Source organism: Astatotilapia calliptera, chromosome 22 (genome assembly GCF_900246225.1).
Source record: "Astatotilapia calliptera chromosome 22, fAstCal1.2, whole genome shotgun sequence".
NCBI classification, from domain to species: Eukaryota; Metazoa; Chordata; class Actinopteri; order Cichliformes; family Cichlidae; genus Astatotilapia; species Astatotilapia calliptera.
In genome coordinates, this window is record NC_039322.1 from 1519240 (window position 1) to 1543358 (window position 24119).

Here is a 24119-nt window from a genome sequence, read left to right on the forward strand (position 1 = left end):
TGTGGTTCAGGGGGTTGGGAATCGCATCTGTAACCGGAAGGTCGCCGGTTCGATCCCTGGGCTCTCTGTCCTGGTCGTTGTGTCCCTGTTTACCCTACTTGCCTACTGGTGTTGGCCAGAGGGGCCGATGGCGCGATATGGCAGCCTGGCTTCTGTCAGTCTGCCCCAGGGCAGCTGTGGCTACAACTGTAGCTTGCCTCCACCAGTGTGTGAATGTGAGAGTGAATGAATAGTGGCATTGTAAAGCGCTTTGGGTGCCTTGAAAAGCGCTATAGAAATCCACTCCATTATTATTAATCCATTGTCTGTAGTGGTCCAGGTCTGGAGGTGACTAAGAGGCTAACCGCTAACAACAGATTGCCTTTCAATTATTTATTTGACCTATTTGGCAAACCCAAATGGAACTCTTAAAATATAATTTAAAATAACTTTTAAAAGCAAACATCTTCTCATTTCTGAATCTATGATTGTTTAGCATGTGGCTAAAACCTAGTTAACCCTACCCATAAGGCCATCTCTTGGACTGTATGAGGAAAACCACTTTATATTCTGTGTATTTCTTCTAAACAGAAAACATGTCAAAGTAAAGAACTGTGAATTAAGTACCTGCCAGCAAACTGGTCTTGGAGCTCATCGTGCTGTTGATTGTTGAGGCTGTTGGTGCGCTGGTCCATCAGCCAGCCCATCTCAACCTCCAGCACCTTACTGTTGTTGTTTGTTACGGCTCCTTCCTGACAGCGCTGGATGATGCTGGGTGGAATGTTTTCAGGGGAACACATAGGCAGCCCCTGTCCTCCATTCACGCCATTGTTGTGAAAAAGTTCTGCCAAGTCCATGCTGCCGCTCTGCAGCCGACTATCGGTGAACCAGCGGGCCAGTTCTCCGCGAGCCAGTCCTGTCCGACCCTCCAGCTGGCTGAACTCCTCAGGGGAAGGCCACCGCGTTTGAGCAAAATCGTCCTTGAGGAGCGCCAGGGATCGGCCGTCTGGAGGCACTGAGCAGGAATTCAGATTGGGGACGGAAGGTGCAATGGTGCCAGGAGCAATCATGGACAGGGGGTGTGAAGTTGGTGGAGGGCTTTTAAGGAGGCCTACACCGGTGCTTGGTTTGTGAATCCCATTCAGTTGCAGTGCTTGGTGCTGATGTAGCTGTTTCTCAGTGATGGCACCAATGCCATTGCCGCCCATCCTTTTAGTGCCCATGGAGTTCAGAAGGGCTTGCTCCAGGTTGTCACGAAGCGCGCGGCGCTCTGCAAACCAGCTGTCGATTTCCTGATGAGACAGGCGGGTTATGGCCGACAGATTATCCACGTCGCTGTGTGTAGGAAAGCTGTTCCGCAAGAAGTTCTCCTCCAAGATCTTCAGTTGTTTTGCCGTTTTTCCTTTCATCCTCTCCAGCAAGGGGAACTGGGTCAGCACCGAGGACTTATGTTGAAAATCTGGTTTTGGTACTGCTGGGATGTCCCCACCGTCCAAATGTAAGATTCCATTATTGTGACCAGGAGAGGTCTGATCAAAGGGCCATTTCCCGTCCATTCGAGACGTTCCATTGGCCTCTGGCAGAGGACTGACTACCTTGTCTCCTCTGGGGTAGCTGGCTTTCAGCTCCACTCCTTGCTGCTCTTTTAATTTCTTGCCATCCAAGGAGAACGCTGAAATCTGGGATGGAGCTTTAGCCGGAGCACGGATGGACTGGATAATTGTCGGCCTCCTTACCTGTGAAGTAATGAGCGGAGGGGAGTTCGGCAAATTTAAATCAGAAGCTGGCAAATTGTGAGAACTGGGGTGTTTTTCTTTGGAAGGGACGGGCACGGTACGGGGAATAAGTAAACTGTTTCTGAACGGAGAGACAGAGATCGGTGGGGGGGCAATCATTGGCCTTGTTAACGACTCTGGAAAGACTATGGAGGGCAGAGACACCACCGGCTTTGTTTTGGGATTTCCTGACGCCGAGAGAATCTTCCCTTTGGAAGACAAAGATGATGATGACAACGATGGAGGCGGTGGCATTAAAGGCACAGCAGCGGATGACCTCTTCATCTCTGTGGTAACCAGAGGAACTGCTACAGGTCTTTTCATCTCCACGGGAACAAGAGGTGGAGCCATTGGGAGGCGGCCTTTTGGGGGAGGAGGTGGTGGGGGAGGAGCCATTAGGACCTTGTCTTTAGGGTCACCAGAGTGGGGCGCCACTGCCATGATGGGTCGCTTGGACTCAAACACTGTTGACAGCTGTGTCGGCAGGGGTCGCTTAAGGGAGTGGCTAGAGCCTGCCGGGGAGTTTGTGGTGACTACAGTTAGCCCATTGGGCGCAGTCGTCCGGACGTGACCGAGATGCTCGACTGTCGTGTGGACGATGGGCTGCTGTGAGGCTTTGGCAGACGGCCGAGAGATGGGGCTTGTAGGCAAGACGGTGAACGTGTGATGAGCAGGAGGGATGGAGCCATTAAACATTTTCTTCCTGGCTTCCTCCACCTCTTCTGGGGACCAAGTGATACCTTGCTTCAGCCGCTGGGTAGTGAACCAGACTTTGATCTGTTCCTCCGGGTGCTTGGAGGCAGCTGTAAGCCATGACAGCTCAGCATGCGTTGGGTATGGGAATTTATTAAAGGAGGCGATCAGCGTCAGGTTGTTGTCTAAAGAAGGGTTATATTTGGTGGTGTTCAAGGGAACGGCTATTTTTGGTACAGAGTTAAAGTTGGGTGGACGCTGGAGCATTGGGGTGACATGGGAGAGCCCTTGGACGATGGTGGGTTCAGGGATGATGACTGTTCCGTTGATGTTCACTGCTGTGATTTGGTCCTTCTGGATCAAACCGTCCAGCTGGCTTTTCAGTTCGCTCCCTCCAAAGAGCGTGTGCACACTACCCGGAGATTTCACTGTGGTAGATATGCAAGGTGGAAACACAGAGCTACTGTGGCTTTCACCTTTTTCATTTGTCACGTCGCATTCAGCTGAATTGTCCTTGCCTTCGATTGTCTGCTCTAAGATAGTCTGATTGTTCATTTTTATCCTCTTGAACTTGAAGTTCGTCTCACCTGGGTGCCGGCTCTCGTTGTGCTCTGTGAGCGAGTCAAACTTCTTGGTGTTGAAGTTGCAGACAGCACAGAGGTACAGTGGATTTAGAATGACGTTAGGATGGCTCGAGTCCACGTGTTCTTTGAAGTCATTCAGGTTCTGCGTCGAAAACGGGCAGTATTTGCACTCGTAACCTCTTCCCTGCTTCTTCTGGGACACCGGGTCTGATTCTGGCGCTTCTTTGTCCTTCCCCCCTCTGGCTTCTACATCTTCGATGACAGGGGGGTGATCTTCACATCCAGACTGCTGCTCTTTGTCTAAGTGTTTTGGAAATGCCTTCCGGTCTGGATTATCTCCATTATCCTTCATGAGGTTTTGACTCTTTTTCGCAGATTCAGGTGGTTCATTTTCTCTCACATCTTTGCTTGCCAATATTTCCATGTCCATCACCTCCTCCGGGTCATCTTGTTCATCAGGCAGGTTGCTGATGACCCGGACCATGCAGGGGGTGGAGGACTTTCTACGACTGGACATGATTGCGGCTGCTGCTGCTGCTGGTGATGATGGTGGTGCTGGTGTTGCTGATTGTGTTGACGATATTGTTTTTGGCTGCTGCTGCTGCTGCTGGTGCTGGTCGAGGACGTCAGCGTGTCTGCGTTGGGGGGTCTTTACTGGGGCGGAACGGAGCAGGTGGTTGTGGAAAGTGGTAGGCGGTTGGATGTGGAGTCTCCAGTGTGTGAGAGGGAGGGCGAGAACCGGCTGACGGCGCTGGCCCAGGACCGGTTGTGCAGTGGCGTCTCCCGCTCACTGGCAGTGTCAGCTACCGACCTCGGCGTCATGGGAGGGCATCACAGACAGCAGCGGCGTTCAAGCTGCACGGGGACGAAGACAAAGAGAGAAAACGACACATTAATACTGTTTGTGTTCAGTGAGCTGTGAGGAAGCCACTTAGAAAGGGCTAAAAATCTGAGAAAAACATGTCGGAGAGAGAAAGACGTCACTATAATAATGTTTGTGTCTGATGTTCACTCCAAACAGGATAAACAACAGGGAAAGTGCATGATGGGCAATGAAAGAAAGAGGGGAAAACTAGATAATCTGCACTTTGGTAAACAAGCCTTTTTGATGAAACATCCTTTGTTTGAGGTGAAATCAGCACAGGAACAGGAAAAAAGAGTGGAGAGAATCACTTATAGGGATACAGTTTTAATCAAAAGTTTATCATCTTGGACATGAATGTTTTAGTAATGCTTTCATATTTCACAATTTCTGAGAACTTTTTCTGGAGCTGAATTATTTCACAACCTCTAAGATTATGAGAAAAAGAAACAAACTCAATAATTTAGTGAACAAGTTTTAATTTATTATAGATTTCCTGAAATAAACACAGGGTGAAAATAATATATACGAGGTCAAGAACATTTATACACCCACTTAGATGTCCTAACCAGCCACGGTCGAGTCTCTGTGCCAACACATAAAGGGAAATCGTTCGACTGACTGATGCACGGCGACATGTGAAAATCTGGGGAGCTTAGATAAGTCAGGGATATCTTGGAGTCGTTTCTAAAGGACTGCATGTTCCAAGATCATCCGTTCAATCCACTGTTTCTTCTCAGGAAGTGCAGCTACCGTGCCAAGGTCTGAAAAACTATCCAAACTTTCACCCTGAGCTGAGAGGGTGAAAGCTGCTCTGGTTGGTCCGAACAGACCTGCCATGAACTGGAAACGGCTCAAACATCAGCGTTACCGCCTGCTGTCCAGATCCCCAGTGGCTAAAATACGGACACCTCGACTAAAGTTTGAAACTGACCGAGTGCACAGTGAAAAATGTCCTCTGAACCAAAGTTTTATGATTGCATGAGGAAAAAAAACGAGTTGTAGGACACACTTGCTCGTTGGTTGAATCATCTTATATTAACTATATAATTGTTGCAGCCAGACCGAGCTAAACCCACAAAGTCAGCACTGCAAACCAGAGACGCTGCCTACCAGCGTCAAACAGCTGTTTATGCTGATGACGGGTGGTTTAAACACACAACAGGTTTCTGGATTTGTCGACCGTAAACAGACTCTATCTAGAACTGTGTAGTCCATAGACTGGACACTAAAGGCCTGACCCTTTTCTAAAGTCAAGTTTTCATCAATAGTTATCCGGAGAGCTGGGAAAGCTGTCACTGTGAATCTGCCAGGGCTAAACTTAAAAACTACCACCACAAAGTCCCAAAGCATGCAGACTGATGAAAGCTTACACAAAGAAAATTAAGTCCAGCCATGGGAAGGACGGGAAAACTTTTATTTTGCTTTTTTGCACATGGAGAACTTGGAACGGTCCATGCTAGTGTTTTCTCTAACATGCATGGATGTAGTCACCTATCGGTTATTAAAGTCCGGTCTTAATGTTTGCCGTGGCCACACACCTGACAGTCAGACGGTAGGCCCGTTAAGTTTTTACTGGAATGGGACAAAAACTTTACGAGGTTAATGTTTGTTCAGAGAGACATGAAACTAGCGCCGGAGACCACAAACTCATCAGGAAAGTGTTACTGAGGCCACAGATCAAGTGAGCCGAGGGCCACAGGCTAGAGGAGTCGCCCCCTGCGGGCCAAAAGAAAGAACGCAGGTTTATGGCACTATCAGGCCTAGATGTTGATTTTTCCCATACATCTGTAATTCAAACAGGGACTTATTACTTGCTCCTATGGTTACTAGAGAGTGTAATTACTACTCTACTGACCTCTAGATGCTTCTCGCAGGCTCTGCAAGGCTAATAATTTCAAGCATTCCCGTATGAAGAGTACCTATAACCATGTTAGGGAAACAAAGTCAGCCATTTTTACTGCCCACAAGTCATGGCGAAACCCTCTGGAGCAGATCTGATCATTTTGTAACTCCCCATCCAAAGATGGGAGGTTCCAAGCTTAATTAGCGACGTGATATTTTGCGTCTCCTTTCCTGTAATGTCCGAGCCAGGTCTGTCAGGCCTGTTGGCGCTCATCTTAGCATCGCACTGGCTCCGTCGGGTCCGGTCTAATCAGGCCCTGGCAGGCGACAGCGTTTGCTGACAACACCAGAAGGCCAGAAGTTAAAAATAAAGGAAGTCCGGCTGACAACTCGAGACGCCACGCTCGAAAATTATGATGAATCAGAGTGCCACTTAATCAGGACACGCCGTTCCAGGCCAATCACATGTAAATGCGATAAATTGAAGACGTCCACGGCAACTACAAAAGACAAAAAAAAGTCTCCAAACTCCAAACCCCATTAAAAAGACATTAAGCGCCTTTCATAGATTCGGGCAAAGACAACTTCACAGGATAATTACCCTGTAATCATGTAATAAGAGAGACTCAGTGATGAGATCTCCTGACAGCTATCATCCACACAATGGAACGGAGAAAGTGAGGTAAAAACAGACGGGGAGAGAGAGGAAGATAGGTGTGAATAAATACAGAAGAGTGCAATAATAAAAGGAGGACAAAAGGAAAAAAGCAGGTAAATGGGAGGAGAGAGAGGAGAGAGAGTGGCGAAGGCGCGCAGAGATAAGGGGAAAAAGAAAGAAGGGAGAGTCTGAAAACTTCCAAGCTAATGAAAGAGAACAGGCACAAAGCAGAAGACGTTTTAACTAGGCCATGGCCTGGCAGACAGAAAGAGAGAGACGACGGCGAAAGAATGGAGGAGAAGAAGAGCGAGAAAAGAAGGCAGATAAACATAAAGGAGGAGGAGGAGGAGGAGAGGAAAGGGACAACAGAGTGTTTCAGGAGGAAGAAAAAGGGAGACGGGGAAAGATAAGCAGAGAGCAGAGGAACAGAGAGTAAGAGGCACAATCGAAAGCAGATGAAGAGAACGAGAGAGATGAGAGGACGACGAAAACATTTCCATTTGACAGTAAAATTTTAACGGATAATAAAATGAGGTTTTGGTGCACTTTCTATCAGGAAAGTTGAAGCTTTGAAAAGGTGCCCCAATCAGTTGGGGGAAAAACACATTTGCCAGGGAAAAAAATGGGTACTTCAACACTTAATTAGTATTGGGCAAGCTGTTATTTGTCCCATGTGTCACTTAATGCTGGACATATTTCATGCTCTCGCAGCCTTGATCAGCTTCTCATCGCCTGCACGGGAGACACATTTTATAGCTGCAGAGTATCCAGAGCCCGTCTGAATTGTTGCACTGTGCAATGAGACTGAACTAATCCTATGTTATTATAAATCTCATGCATTTACATTGCTGCTTATTGCACGCTTCGGCTAATGGCGTTTCCTCAAACAACGAGCATAAAAACACCGACAATCAATTCATAAAAAAACGACTCGAACCCAAACGTGTCAGACGCGCTCGCCTCGAGGAGTTCAAAATTTCAGTCCCAAACCTCGTTGGAAAGAACCGAACGCACCGCGGGGCGAATAGATGCAATCCAGAGTCCACCTCCTCCCTCCGTCTGCCTCTAAAACCTGCTGCAGCACAGCATGACCCGACCCCGCGCAACCTGATTAGACTGAATATGGTTTTGGACCCAGCCCAACTCAAGTCCCTGGGTCAGGTCTCGGTTACTGGGTAACCAGAGGGGCCTGTGAGGACCTGTAGCCTGTAGCGCCCGAGTACCGCAGAGTTCACGAGTTTAAAAAGTTTCACTTGGAAATGATTTAAAAATGACTGATAGGAGTAAAGGGCAGGCCCGTTCTGCTTCTCCCAATTTAAATCTGTGTTGGTGCTCAATTATCAGTGAAGTCTGTGTGAGGACTTCTACTATGGTCATCTCAGCCACAGAAGCCCCACCCACCGTTTAAGAGGGGCGACCAATCAGAAGAATATTAGCTTAATGGACCAAAGCGCTGTACCAGGTCCCAGCGTAAGAGACGTGGCTCAGTCTGAGACTGAAAACACGGAGCTGGAAACGAGCCGAACGCCACATCACCGTTTACTTCCTGCTTCGCCGCGACGCTTCTCTACCAGCCATCTCCGCCCACACATCCACAGTGTTTCCTCTGTGAAAAGAAACCCACACAGGCACGAGGAGAGAGCCTCAGCCGGGACTCAAACCCAGGACCTTCACGCCGTGCGGCACCAATGATGACTGAACCACCGACCCTGCATCTGAAGGGAAGATGCAGTGAAGGATGTAAAAACATAACCATACAAAAGTCTGGCGTGGGGCACGGGAGAGACTCTAAAACAGGGGGTCGAACACGCTGAAGTGTCCGGTTCAGGCCTCGCGGACGTATCTGAGCGTTTCACAGGATCCCAAACTGTAACGTGAGTTTAATGAGGCTGGAGAAACGTTTTTCTACAGACATCTCGTGCCGTTTGTCATCTGTTTGCTAATGAAATGCTCATTAAATGAGAAAAATAATCCAACAACCTGTCGTCTGGCTAATTTTAAACCGAGCATGGCAGCGGTTGTTTTTCACCTGCTTCCAGCTTTTATAAAATCTTGGCTCCGCTTCAGGAGACACATTTATTTACGCTCAACGGGAAAAAATTTGGAATATTTGCATCGTGCATCGTTTTACTGACCCAGCCAGCTCACCCCTGCTTTAAAGGCGAGTTGCACTTACATGTTATTTAATGAGGCTTGATTAAACACTTTGTGTCCATTAAATTAGGATTTTATAGTTTAACGCAGAAATACATCCAGTAACCTTCAAAGAGAGGCTGCAGAAACGCTCTGTTGCTCTTTACACCCACACAAACTGCAACGCTCCAATCTGAGCCACACCCACATTTCCAGACACGGAGGATAACCCGCTGCAGCATCGGTCCGCCCTAACCTGTGAGAGCAAGCAGCTGATCACAGCTTTTAGAGATGCCCAGGTGCGCGTTTACGCTAAAATGGGAGTTAAGCTGCTCTTAAAAGGCACTCCAGGAAACGGTGCACTAATAACCCAATAAAGCAATCAATACGCAGCCCTAATACGGGCCAAATTCTAGCAAATACTTCAATCTCCTTTCAGATCCTCTCTCCTTGTGCGTTTGCTTAAAATACTTGGCCAGAGACCCAGCTGCTGCCAGAGGTGAAGTGGGAAAAGAGGGAGGGAGACGGTAAAGGAGATAAAACAAAAAGAAGAGTGTGGGAGGAGTTGGAGAGAACAGAGCAGGGAGTGCATGTATAGGAAGACGAGTGTGTAGGAGCCAAAAAAACAAAAGAAGGGAAGAAAGCGCGAGTGCTTAGCAGTAAAGAGGTTGAGAGAAAGGACACGAGAGTGTGGGAGGAGAGAGAAATGAGACGGATGGAAGGAGAGAAAAGGGGCGACAGAGAGGGAAAACAGAGCTGGAGAAAACAGATTGGACGAGGGAAAGTAAGAAGCGTAGAGGCAGACGGAGCTGCAGGCCCGAGCTTTTCATCCGAGCAGCGATGGCAGCCTCGCTTCCCGTCGACGAGGAAGAGCGCTGCGGCTGCCAGCTCGCAAAAAAGAAAAAAGAAAAGTAAAAAAAACAGAGCTCAGCAGTGTCATGTTTTGCTGCATCACTGGGTCGGCCTCGAGGACTCCGGGCCAACTTCTGACGAGGGGAGTCATATGCCGCTTGGCTGCGTCCCATTTTATTGGGCTGAGCTCGCCTCCGTGCATGCTTGTAATTACTCGTACAGTATTTGTGTGCAGGGGATTGTTTGGAGCACGGCAGTGCTTCGTAATTATTGAGGAAATAATAAAACTGCAGCAGTGACAACAGTGATTTGCAAATTGCAGGAAGCGGCAAATTGTCCTTTTGAGAGGCAGGTGAGTTTTTCCTCAATCAAAAACAAGCAAACCTTTGTTCCCTCCTTTAATTGGTGCACATTAGAGTATCAATTTTAGACGGAGGCAACAAAGTCTCCCAGGATTCCCTGCGTTTAAACACCACGACACAGAACTCTCCTCTGAAAGTGACACCAAGTAACTCGATCGGTGGGGTGAAGCAGGGTTCGGGGGAAAAAAGATCTGATTTTCACCTCCGCCAAGGGCAAACCGTCAGTCTAACTGCAAACTGTATCCATCCATCTAACTGACTGCATCGCAGCTCGCACGTCGAGGCGGCGAAGGGCGTGCTGGAGAGAAAAGGGTGTCGAGGAAGCCATAAAACAAGTCGGCGAGGAAAGAGAAGATAATGAGGAGATATCTTGGGAAATGAAATGACAAATTAGGAGGACGAAAGGCAGATTGGAAGGAGCCCAGTGTGCTAATAGGAGGGGTTAAAGACGTTTTACTGGAACAAGGGCAAACTGGAGGGGGCGAGGGCTCGTGGGGAGGGAGGCGATGTACATTTTGGCACAGAGGAAGCTCAGCTGCAAACAAACTGAACCGGCAGGCGTCTTGTCATCAGCGGGGATCTAAACTACTGTAGGGCTGGCCTGGCAGCTTGTAATTCATAATGAGACCAAAACAGACTTCGGGGACTCGCTCAGATGACTTTTTCTTCCCCCAAAGCAGCTCTGAAGCCGTTTTTAACACGTGAGCCGACATGAGGATGAGGCACAGAGACGTCTCCAAGTACAGCTCCACTTCACAAACCAAAGATCAACCTCTAATATTTTCAGTTTAGTTGATAAAATCTCTGAGTTTTTAGACAAAAATATATAAAACTTTTCAAAACGACCTCCAGAAACAAAAAGGCTCATTTCTAATGAGATGACAGCATAAAAACACCCAAAAGTTCAGGAGGTGCAACCTGCTGCAGTACATTAAAAACTATAATCTGCTACAGTAATCATGATGCAGTGTGATTGATGAACGAGGAGGCCGGGGTGGATGGATGGTCTCCAAAACATCAAAGTGTGACTCGTGTGCTTCAAAACGAAGCAAAGTGGGAAATGTAAATAACACAGAGTACAGTCTGTGCGGTCATACTTCCTGTTCCACAGCTCCCACAGCTGGAGCACGTGCAGAAAAGCACAACGTTCATGTTTCCTGCAAACTGCGTCTATCGTTCAGCATTACTGAGGCCCTCACAGATGTGACCCTCACACTAACATGAACGGTTACAGGCCGAATCAGGTCACGATGCTTCTGTTTTATTTGCAATAAGAATCTATGAGTCATTTTCTTTTTGACCCTTTGAGAGTTTTCAGGGTTTTATGCTGTAAAGTTACTGTTAGATTCTCTTTACTGGTTTTATTTTGTTTGGAAAGCTGTTGATGGGATAAAACCATCATCAGGAGGTGGAAACGAATCAGAGGAAACACCTCATGTCCTGCTGTGACTGCAGGCCTGAAGTTGTCTGATACCGGTTTCTACGTTTGATCCTGCGCGTAGGTTTCTCCCTCTGATTGTTGATTAATGCGACCATGTGCAGGTCAGCGGGGCGGCGGTAGGACAAGCACAACACTTCCAGTTGTTGGTTAAGTGCGATTGTTAGAATGAGGAAAAGGACAGCTCTGATGTGTAATGTAACAACAACAACAACAACAATCTTTATTTATAGAGCACATTTAAAAGCCTTGGGCATACCAAAGTGCTTTACATAAAACAATAAAAGGTTCAAACATTGATAACGGATAAATAAAAATAACGAGTTATGTTCATAGATAAAAGCTACCAATAAGAATGACTACAGCACATGGGTAATGTAAGAGCTGGTTGCACAGTGGTCAGAGCAATCAGCTTAATTAGGCCACTATTAGCACTGATGCCGACTGATCAGGACATGCCTAACAGATCTGAAACACCTGACATGCTAATGGTCCCTTTGGGAAGACGCTGCTGCCGGCGCGCTCGCTGTGTTCCCAGGTACGGTGACTAACAGGCAGGCGAGGAACATGCAAATGAGGCGGCTGAAAGAACCACCGGGGACTGAAAGTTTGGAGCTTTAAAGGCGGCGGCGGCGCTCAGAAACTAAAAGCGTCCTGGTTTCAGAGTCCCCGTGACCCTCCTCCCTCAGGCACACAGTCATCATGCAGCACAAAAACCGCCAGCTCTGTGTGTGTGTGTTTTAACATAAGTGTGTGGACGCTAAATGATTGATCAAAGGATGGCTTTGTGTGGGCACCTCGTGGTGCTAATGCATCATTAACACAGCTGGTAGTATGACCCAGCTCTTCTGAGAGCTGCCAGGCTATTTCCAGCAGCTTTCTCTTAAGCTTATAGAGATCCAAATCTCACTCGTGTTATATAAGAGTTCTGCGAAACATACTGAAAGGACGTCACGACTAGTTTTACCTCAGGTTATTTTAGCTGGCCCCTTTACAGGAGAGGCAATAAAAGATGTTTCACCGCTACTGCAGTCTGCAGGAATTACTGACATGATGAAATTACAGACGGAAAACAGCACTCCCGCCCGAAGGATAATCTGTCCTAACAGGGCTGCGAGTACGTCTGGGTGACACTAACAAAATCAAACACAGGTACCGCCATACTGACAACGGACGGGCGGGCGGCGGGATGGCGGTAAAGCTCAACTGTAATGGCCTGTTTGCACAGGATCTGTCAGCATGCAATGCATTCTGGTACTGTGGCGTTTGGAGAGACAGCACATCCTTATTTGCTTCATTTGAAATCCACTTCGTGTAAATGCGGGCGTGCGGTGCAACGTTACGGGTAAAAACGTATGCCGCGGACGTTCTACCTCTAAAATACAAAGACAACTCCTGTGACTCACCCATCAAGCGTCCAGTGCTGGAAGCGAACATGAACAGGTCACTTTGTTAAATCCTGAACTGTAAAGCTCAGAATTCAAATTTACTAATTTTGTGTTTTCAGACCATGAAAACGTGTAAAGCTGCTGAAACACTGTTAGCCCACAGGTTTCGTCACATCAAGCCTATTAACCAGTGTCCTCGATCCAAACCCAGTTCACTGCGGGGCACTCTGGTTTGCTTTGTATTGTGTAACGTACAGAAAGGCTTAGTTAGGAGTTGGTGATAAAACCAACAATCCCCGGCTCAAAGTGGGCCAGAGCGGCGCCGGAGTCAACCCGCCGAGCTCGCAGCGCCTCTCCCGTTATTCTTCTCAAATGAGCGTTTATTTTTGCTTTGTTACTTTCAGGCCAAAGGTCAAAGTGCGTTATTTATAAAGGTTAGTTTCACGAGCGCACAGAGTACATGTCTGTGCTTTAATGTCGTTTCCCCAACAATAAGCTGAAAGTTCAGAACATCAGCTGCTCGACTCAAAGTGCTGACAAGTTGATAAACCTCTGTCCTTACATCAATATGCATGCCTTTGATTATTCAGAAGAGCCACGCCCACGCACAGCTCCGGATCTGGAATCAATTCTTTTTTAAACTTAGTCTGCAGATGTATATGAACTTTTATCCATTTAACGTTTGTCCAGCTTGTTAAAAGGTTAAAAGGTACAAACGGACCAATCGCATGACCTCATAAAACTGAATAAAGTAAAATTAAGTGAAAATGGCAGCTCTGATTCGAGCCTCAGACTCAAAAGGAGCAGAAAAGCAGCACTGAGTGCAAGCGCATTTTATTTTGAAAAGAAAGGTCCACGCTTAGAAGCACGGCCCAAGGCCAAAAGGCCCGTTAAGCATTAGACAACTTGGAAGCGTTAAATGGAAGCGGAGACTTAATGACCGATGGATCTTATGAGGCAATTTGATGCACTGATGAGAACAGAGCTGTCTTTTCATTGGCAGAGAACCTTGAGTGCAGTTTGGGTTTCGGGTGATTGGCTGGGCGATTGGAATGGCGCTCTCGGTCACGTGACCGCGATGTGCGTGGAGCCGGCCAAACTCTCGTATCGTTGAGCGTCTCAAGGTCGACCTCGAGAGCTCAACACGAATGACATCGATCCATCTATTCATCCCTCCGTCACTGATCTAACGTCTCTTCAGCTGCCAACTCTCTGCCTGACCTGACGTCAGCGGGGCCTCCGCGGTAATTTAATACAACAGAGACGCAATCCACGAGTTTTACTTTCATTTCTGATTCCCGGTGGGAATTCTGGGAAGCATAAGGAGCAGCGTGGGGGACTGTCAACAAATCTAAAACAATCACTGAAGAATAAATGAATTTATTTAAAGGAACAAAAGAAGAACCAGAAGAAGAATCGGCTCGTTAGACCCAGAAAAATATTTAGAAACTTCTTTCTGTAAAAACGTGGAACTGTCGTCATAAACGTTTCCAATCACGGCTCGTTTGTGCTTCAATATTTAAGTTGTTATTTCTACTGGAAGGTTTGACATCATCCATCACATTCGGTCTACCAGGCTTTTTTCCCTCTGCCACGGCGAGGTAATTATCCCCGTGGCGCATGAAAAACAATAAAGAGGTTAATTAACGTCTGTCTATTTCTATTATGATTCATCTGGATAGAAACCAAATCAATTTGGTTCTAGTGGAATTTATTTTCCAGATAGGCAGGTCCAGAAGTTTCTTTAGTGCTTCTGCCTCCGCACGCCATCGCAGCTGATTTTACCCTGACCCATCCAGATGTGACGTTCAGCTTGAACTCGCAGCTGTTTCTACACGCAGACAGAAAAACCAGCAGAAACCGAACAGGCCGACCGTAGATGTGCGGACCTGAGGCCGTGCGTCTGTGCACGCAGCTCACGCCGCTGAGCTCACGCCTACAGTGCGTGAGCTCCCACGGCTCGCTGATACAGCCGATCTGAACAAAAATCTGATTCCAGCTCAATGAAACCAAATCTGTGGATCCTGTTTGACGTCAGTCTGTTGGAAACCTGCTGTTAGCTGGAGTTCGTTACAAAAAAGTTATTTTTTCACTCAAATTTCCATTAAATATGATTTAAGTGCAGGAGCACACACACACACACACACACACACACACACACACACACACACACACACACACACACACACACACACACACACACACACACACACACACACACACACAGAAATATTGCACCTTGTCCTGCATGTCTGAGTTATTGTAGTTTCATACGTAGTTCCAGGGTTGGTCATTCTCCAGGTTTTTATTTTGAGGTAACTGGAATAAACTCGCTCCACACTGCAGATTATAAAACTATTACTCAGGCTTGCATATATAAATCTAACAGCAGGTCCTGTATGAATAACAATCATCTGTATCAACAGAATTATTGTCAGCGTCTACACTGATAAATCAATAATTATGACCAAAAAACTACGAAACACAGACTTCTGTATGATGAGTACTTTTACTGTTGGTACTTGAAGTATACTTTGATGTACTACTCCTTCATCTAAGAGTACTTGTTTGTAAAACACTCGACTCTCTGTTGACCTTTCACCTCATTCAAAACGAGACTTCTGAAAATAACTTATTGATTCAGCATGTGGAGTTACAGCCTAGCCCCCAAATGCTGATGGACCTTATGAAAGTGTTGCATTATTAATGCGAGCAGGAAAAGCTGCTGTCAGGAGCTGTTGACACCACAGAGGCTCGTGTGCGAGTGACGCTTCTCCCCCCGACCACAGCCGGGCTTCCTCGCGCTGCATCGGCCGAACTTACGGAATCACTGCTAATTAGGGACGGCTGATGTGCTGCTCTGTGCTCGTCTTAAAAAGCAAAGAAAAGAAGGTGGAGGCGACGATCGGCAGCTACTGAACGAGCGGGAGAAGCAGAGGAAGACAATCGGTTCTGTGGTGAGAAATTTAGAGGCTGTTGCCATTAATTAAGCGTCATTTTCCCCGTTAGCCGCAGAGCCGCAAAGGAAGGATCACCCGGATCGACCCGCACAGCGCCCCTGGGGATTGGACGCCTCTAATATAAATATAAACACCAGTAAATCTGACATTATAAATCTGTTGCCTCGGCGGCTTCACGAAGCCTGGATGAGGTTTTAATTCCACTCTCACATTAGCTTCATTTCAGCTGCGACTGCCTGACATTTAAATAAATAAAGGCAGACGCCCGACTTATCGCTCCACGCTGACAATATTATACAGGAAAACACACGCCTGTATTCCTGCCACACACACACACACACACACACACACACTGAAACAGAGTTTACAGAGGTCAGAGGTCAAGATCAGCGACAAGCGCGACACCGCTCGGCTGAAGGGAAACGTCGGAAAACTTGAGTTTTAATGAGCGTTGTTTTTGGTGAAATGGCAGATAGTGTACACACACACACACACACACACACACACACCATGAATATCTATGAAGAGCCACACAAATATGCTGATTCACACACACATACGAAATCCTCGTGACCTCCAGCTGTCAGACTGGACACGCACACACACACAAAGTCACACAAATACCCACCGGCTTCACACGGCCATGGTTTAGTAATGCAGCACACACACACACACACACACACACACACACACACACACACACACACACACACACACACCTGACATTCTATCAATTCTCCCACAGCAAACTGTCGGCCCCCCCGCGACCATGAAATATAAATGAAATACAATTAGCAGCTTTAAAGAACTTCATCAAGGCCAAGGCCTCGGTCCAAACACCCCCCGAAACCCCCAGCAAACACACACACACACACACACACACACACACACACACACACACACACACACACACACACACAGTTCAGTGAACTCTGTCAGGAGCTAAATAAATAAATAAATCAACAACAAAATAACTCCGTCCTTGGTTGCAGCGACTCATCGCAAACATCCATCTGAGCCTCCGATAAATAATTAAAGCTCACAATGACTATACGTTTTACACACACACACACACACACACACACACACACACACACTTTTTTCTTTTATTTTGAGGAAAAATAAAAAAGTTTTTTTAACGCCTCAAATTTGAGTTTTCTGCCTCGGAGCACGCCACTTTGCCCTCGCGAGCGCCCCGCTGTCCTTCCATCCTAAAATTTAATGGATGCAGTGACTCATTACAAAGTGAAGGGGGAGGAAGAGGGGAGGCAGGTAGGGGTGGAGAGGGGGGCAAAAAAAAAAAAAATTAGGAGAGAGATAGAGAGCGCTGTGCTTCATTTCCATGGCGTTACCATAGCAACAGCAGCGCAGGAGAGAGAGGGAGGGAGAGCGAGAGAGAGACGGCGAGGTGCCCTTCTGCCGTCGCAGCGCCTCGCCGCCGAATATTAACCAGGCCTGTACGCTCAGGTGCTAATTAGGAGGAGAGGAGGAAGGGTGGAGGAGGGGTGGGGTGGCGAAGAGGAGGGAGGTCAGGAGGGTGGAGGAGAGCGAGAAAAACAGGAGTGAGAGGAGAGGTCAGGAGGAGGCGACAAGGAGGAGGAGGAGGTGTAGAGAGGAGGTCAAGAGGGGCCAGCGGATGGAGAGGAAGAGGAGGAAAAGAAGGGAGGAGATGAGGAGATAAGGGGGCGAGGAAGTGAATTCTCTTCTTCCGCTTCTCCTTCGGCCGGCCTGTCAGGTTGATCTGTTCTGCTCCGGGAGGTCAGAGGAGGACAAAAGGAGGTGAAACAGGAAAAAACAAGAGAGGAAGAGGAAGATTAAAGGAAGAGAGGGAGCGAGAGAGCGGGAGATGAAAAGGGAGGTTTGGAGAGGTATAGAGAGAGGAAGCGAGTGATGAGAGGAGGCGAGACGGAGGAGGTGTAGAAAGGGAGCGAGCCGGGTCAATAAAACATGCATGAGACAGTCGCTCTGTGTACATCTGTGTGTGTTTAATTAGCATCCGTGTGTGTTCAAGTTGATCCTTTTTAAGATCTGGCCTCATCACGTGTGTCTGTGTGTGCGTCTATACGTTGTGATCTAGTGTGTCTGTGTCGTATTTAACGTCTGGTTTCTCCCCCCGTGTCCTCCCGTCACGTGTACATATTTCTGAGCGTACGCGTGCATGAATGTCTCCATATGTGGGCGTGTGTCTTCACGTGTGCGTGTCCTCAGCTAACACGGCGCCGTCTCCATCCAGTCATGAGCTGCTATAAGCCTGAGAGACTCTGAACTCCGACACAGACTTACATTCACTCGTATATAGGTCACTGCAGCCCGTCCATGCCAACAGCGCCGCCGACTCATTTAACCGCAGATGCCGGCGACAGGAAAAACAAGGAGTGCGCTAAAGGAGGAGGAAAGTCTTAAGGTGTCACAGAGCTGCCTTCACCCTGCGTGTGATGATGGGAGAGATGCAGTGTTTATGCTTCGCGACGGCTCGCACCATAACCCAGAAAACATGGGCAAGTATCACTGAGCCACAAAGTCACAGGTCACGCTGTCACGGCCGCCACATCCCGATGTCATAAACCCGGGAGGTCACGACTTTCGAAACGCACAATCAAGCATTCATTTTGTTCTTTTGTTACTTTTAAAGTCCCAGAAAAAAGACGGAGAGATGACTGTTTGCTGAGTTGGCGGCCGGATCCATGGAGGAAGCATCGCCAACAGCATCATTTTTTAACCTGTATACGCCCACCAGGGCGACAGCCGTGTCCTCACTGACCAAAGTGGCCAAAACGCCGTCAAAGACTGTACACATAACACCTTCATGCTTTTAAAACTCGGCCACGTGTCTGAAACCCTGACCCTTGAACTCACAGTTCATGGTCTACCCGTAGCAGCAGGATCCATATGAGCGTCCCCAAAGACTAACCAGTAAACCCTTACAGACACTGAGGCAGGACCACCTTTGTCCACCTCAGACAGGTGAGCTGTACACAAACTTTTTTTGCTATAACATCATCTGGAGTCAATGGGCGTGGCCACTTTGACAGACAAGTGTGTGCCAGCCCGGCGGCGCGTGCTAGCCTTCATCCCACTGATGGGAGTTTTTCTGGTGTTTTTTGTTCAGCAGGTATCAGTGTGTGTGCGTTGCATTTTTACAGTTTTTAGATGCTGATAATTTAGCACGCCACCCTCTCAACCAAGCGAGGTCACCTCCAGCTCCAAAAACCCAACATGGCTTCTGCTGGAACCCCATCGCTGAGGCGTCTCAGAGACACAAACGGGTTGTTTATCTAACCGGTTAGACCGTAAAGCATGAATAAGGCCACCCTGTGTGGATGCGACACAGTCGGGCCGGCATCATTACAAACGTATGCACTCGTTCTCCTGTAAGGCGCTTTGGATAAAAGGTTCCACCAAATGGCTGATTTGGCAAGTTAAATCCTTTATGGGGATTTAGTGAAAGGGCTTTCTATTTAAAAAAAAGTAATTTTATTTTTGGACTGCCTTTAATAGGATAAGCTTAGCCATAGGCAGCCCCCGGTTTGTTCTGATGAATAGGAATATTCTTGAGGCGTTTAACCTCCTTTTATTATATAACAGTCATGGGAGCGAGCAGTGAATCTACACAGGGCTGCACAATCGGGTCCATTTATACTTGTAAAACACTGGCATGTGTTGTTTTAAATGCTGTCGGTGTGGAGTTCACACTGTCACAATATTGAGTTCTCGTGACATTTGAAACCAATAATCATGACTGTTAACTGTCACCTCCACGTCTTATTGCACAAACAGAATTTCCTCATTATTCACGCTGCACATTTCTAAACCGCACCAAGCAAACTCGAGAAATATAAAGCCAGAGGCGAGGAGCGCCCTGTTCCCCGAGTCCTGCCTGTAAGGTACACAAACGCTTCCTGCGCCTTCTTATTTATTCTCCTTTAAGGTTAAAGCTTCTTGTTTGAGGTAGCGAGCCGGGCTCTTTCTTTTCCCAATGTTCACACTGATTCCTGATACCGAAGACAACTTTGAAGAACTTTCAAAGGGCACAAAGAAATCTCAGTTTTAATGACACTGGCAAAGTTTTTATTTTAATTGCAAACTGTCTCTTGTGTGGTTGGTACTTTCTTGAAAATTGTGCCAATGTCAAAAACTGTGCCAGCCTCTTCAGAGAGCGGCATGTTGGGAAATCTGCGGGGAGAACAAAGAGAAAAGGTTCTGCCCGTCGCACAAACTGCACTCGGATATTTTCTTAAAATTATGACCAATAATAATTCGTTCTGTTGAAAATGGTTAACGGGCTCTGCAGGGAATCAGAAATCGACAGCCTTTGCAACACCTGTCCACACACTTTTGGCACGAGTGGCTGATCAAAGTTTAGGTTCAAAGTCATCAGCAGGTTAAACGAGGTCAGAGGTCAGCCCTTTTTAGACCTGCAACACGGACCTCCTCCGTGTTGCTTCTGGACACACACGGGGCTCATTTGTGGTGACACCATGATAACTCTATGAAAGAAGGTGTTTATTGTGAGTAAGTAAAAAAGGAGTTTATTTCCCAACATGCACTGATGGCTACAGCGGGTGTGAGGAGGTTCGGTGATGTCGATCAGGCTCCACTCCTGTGGGTTCAGACTCGACACTTTCAAGATTAGACTTCAAACTTTGCGATAAAGCTCAGCGTCAGTGCGAGATCAGACCCGGGCTGAGGGACCTCCTCTTTCTTCCCTTTCCCCTCACCTTCCAGCGGGTCACGGCAGATGGCCGGCCCTCCCTGCGCCCACCTCTGCTGGATGTCTCTACCTACTGAGAGGGTGAAGACCTCCATCATACGAACATCTCCAAGGGCTGCTTGTATGTGACGGCCGGACTGTTTCCCCTCTAATTGATAGCCAGTGCCGCCCCCAGCCTCAAATGCCACGAGCCCCACCTGACGCACTGACCAGTCCAACAGTGTTCAGATGTCCACAAACATATGGCCACGGGAGAGGAACCCCCCTCCCCCACCACAGCTGCCCCCCAGGAGGCTTAATTCAGGGGCACAAAGTGGCTTTTTTTGTGGAGTGGAAAGGATTTATAATTACTGAGCGTTTAGGGGCTCCTCTGTGTTCGTCAGTGTGGTTTCCCATCAGCGTCTAACACCATCCATCTGCCTCTCTTTCACGCAGGACTTCCCTCTGCCTCGCTCGCTCAGAGATTACCGTGATATCGCTCGCTGCTTCCTTCCCGCTGTGCACTTGTTCTGCTGCTATTCGAGGAATTCAGTCTTCATCTGCCACCTCTCTCATGGCGCCTCGCCTCAAATACAAATGTAAATGAAAATAACCGTCCGGCGATGGTACTTCTGAGCATAAAGGCGCTGTTGGGGGTGTGCTGCATTCTTTAGCGCTGGGTTGGGGGATGGAGGGGCTTCCTCCTCTTCCTCTGAATGGGCAGTATGGGACACCTCGCTGAAGAGAATTCCATTAGTGTTGGTTTCTGTGGAGGGTTTTACTGTCACACGGCGCTGACGCCGCCTCAGAGGGCCTTTACGCTCTGCCAAGACAGATTTCTGGAGCCAGGCGTGGAGAGAGCCCGCTCAGGACTCCAGACTCCACAAAAACACTTCTAATAAACTTTTATCAGTCACAGTGCTTTGAGCAGATTTATTCCTGCACATTTCTCCATTTCCTTTTACGGCTGCTTTTACAGCGGTCTGGACCTCGGGCGGGTCGCTGCTGCCGTGCTCACGGATGAAGAAGAGGAACGAGACGTGAATCGTGTGAATAACTCGGGAACTTTTTATGTTTTGGTTCAAATATTTAGCCCGACAACAGCGCTGATTAATCCTGGACGATTTTAAGAACACACACACAAACGTATAAAAAGAATCGGACACAGCTGTGAGAGGCCAACAACTCGGGGCTAGAATCAGATTTTCGGGGATAAAATGACGACTTGTGCAGCCCTTTACTTGACGGCTGACCTCCATCTAAGACTTCAGAAGCCTGAATCGAGCGCTGAGGTGGTCGTACTTCTCCCTGCAGTTTCACCGGTTTCACAGTTTTAGATGCATTTTCTCATCAGTGCCTCAAAGAGTTTATTTTTAGAGAGAAGGTGATATTTCACGATTTTAAAAGTTATCTTTTCGTCCTTTTGACCTTTCCGCAGTCACAAAAAGCTCCGAATTATTTTGCTAATCAGAGAGATTTGCTGCTTAATTTTCACCTCATCATTAAGAGCTTGTTTGCCAACTAATCAGCCGCTGCTGTGAGCGGTTATCACTCGTCTGTCATATTTAAGAAGTCTTACAGCTTACAGCAGAGCGCACGGCTGATCCAGACTTCCTGTTCCTATTTTTCCTGACCTGAAACCAGGACGTGGTCAAAGGTCAGAGCTCTGAACATTTATGTCCTCCACGTTAAACAGCAAAGACAAAAAATACTGAATATTTCTGTGATACAGGAAAAAAAAAATCACTTTAACGTTTTAATTATTTATTTTTTTGTACCAAGAAGAAAAAACTGATCGAGTTTGTTTAACTGGAACAACATGTTGATTTATTTCAGGGTTTATCATTTTGTATTTTTCATTAGTTTCACTTGAATTTTTTTGTTTATTTTCTGGATTAAATTTGCTTTTTTAAGATGAAACTAAAACGATTTAATTTCAGTTTGAGCCTTTGTGACTTTCAGTGTTGCTGTTGTTCTGTTTTAAACATTAAAATTAAAAACAACTAAAAACTTATACTTGATACTCAGGTAAGTCCCAAAAGGTCGATTCTGTTCATTGTGGTGTTTTAGTCGAGGAGGCCGTTTACGTGAAAAGGGAAAGACCATCTCTGAATCGAGGAGGGGGGGGGGTCACCATCTGACAATGCTGTGATTGCAGCCGTTCACCAACTCTCTGTGAATGGGACTCATGGTTATTGATCAGTGGTCACGAGAATTTGCATATTAATGATCAAGGAACTGACCTCCCAGCCTATTGTCAGTCAGTGGTGCTGGTGGGAAACCAGCTGAGACTGAAGGAGTCACCTGATGATGACGAAACGTTTCTCCCACTGAAAACGTCCAGAAGGACAGAATCAAACTTTTGGGATTTATTTCATTTATTTATTTCTTTTTACTTTTATTTAAAGTATAATTTGTATTTTTAATTTAGTCACCTAAGACTTCGAGTTTTTAGCAACATGTCTGATATTACCAGAGCAGTTTTAGGACTGAGGCACTGAACTGAAGGTGTGAACGCTCCAGTTAAAACGGAGTCAGGACTGAACCAGGATCAGCACCGAGGACAAGCACGAGTCATGACTGAGCTCCGACTCACGATGAACCCGCCGGTCCTGTGAATTTGTTTGAGCAGGGTTTGCTTGAAGTCCCGCTTTTTGGTCTCCACACAGACATGTTTTCCAAACTCTGCCTGGCCTCAGCCTGCAGACTGCAACACGGCCGAAGGCTCCGAAAACCAACGCCAGGATTTTCTTTTGGTTGGACATCCGGACGGTTTTAACCAGAGCCAAATGAAAGGATAAAACACACAGACTCTTTGCTGGACCACACTTATTTTGGATTATTACAGATTATTTTGGACTAAGACTCATACAAAGCTCCTCTGGTAGAGTCTCAGATTAAAACACGGAGCTGGAAAAAAGAGCAGGAGAGGTCATATTTCAGGAAAAAGCCCGATCTTCCTCGCAGCCGAGTTTGCGGATGCGATTGGAAAACCTCTCCACCTGTATTTGCCCAGAAGGATGTAAACGACCTGCAGCCAGGCAGCGGCGGGCAGCACGGGCAGCGACCTGAGCTGCAGATAAAAACCTCATTAAAAACAGAAACAGAGGAAAACCCGGAGCCTCGTTGTCAAACTTGTTTCTCAACAGGTTGCAGACGGTGAGTCACCATCTCCCATATTAACTCGCTCGTCGATATCCAATTATTACCTGCGACATTCAGGTATTTCACATTCGATTGGCCGCATGTAAACATATTATCTGGTTGGCAATAACTTGGACAAGCTCTTATCTCACTTATGAGAAACCCGAGAGTGATGCGTGCCTGAGATTAGCCGGGATGCCGAGGCACGCACACACCTTATCTTGTTTACTGTTCGGCTTCTGCAGCCTGCCTAAGCTCTGTTTCCATGGTAATATTAGGATTTTTCCATGCTGAAATATTCTGAATATTGTTTATTCGTGTATGAATCAATCGGATATTGCCGATGCTCTGATTGCATTGATTTCTGGAAAAGCTCTATCCGCCCGTCTCCCTCATTCTATTCTTCCTCCCTGATATTATTTTTACTTTGGAGTCTTATTATTATTAAAAACATGTTCAGCTTGTAGCCAGAATATGCTGCTGCCTCTAATCCTGCTCTCAAAAACATCCAAAGACCGGAGAAAATTCTCCTTCTGCAAGCCCTCATGTTGCACCGGGAGGTCAGAGGTCAGGGTAGGTATTCGGTGCCTTACTGAAGGACTCTTAGGCAAGAAAGGATGCCCGTGTACTCGAGCGCTCCCCTGGAAGAGCCTCTTTCTGCTCCCCACTCAATCCCCAACAACTAACCAGGGGAAATCAAAGTTAAATACAGAAAATGAAAGGCAAATAAATAATCACCGGTGCACTGAGCTGCAC

At 47.1% G+C, this 24119-nt stretch overlaps 1 protein-coding gene across 5 annotated transcripts in view; it reads right to left on the bottom strand.

Annotated features, from left to right (window-relative positions):
- Positions 1-24119, bottom strand: part of LOC113014752 (zinc fingers and homeoboxes protein 2-like) — a 124377-nt gene that overhangs the window by 15017 nt on the left and 85241 nt on the right. For all 5 annotated transcript variants that reach the window (XM_026156473.1, XM_026156474.1, XM_026156476.1 and 2 more), the window contains one exon: positions 607-3886. In XM_026156473.1, coding sequence (XP_026012258.1) covers positions 607-3548 — 2942 coding nt within the window. In that variant the 5' untranslated portion in view covers positions 3549-3886. The remainder of the gene's footprint in view (positions 1-606; positions 3887-24119) is intronic.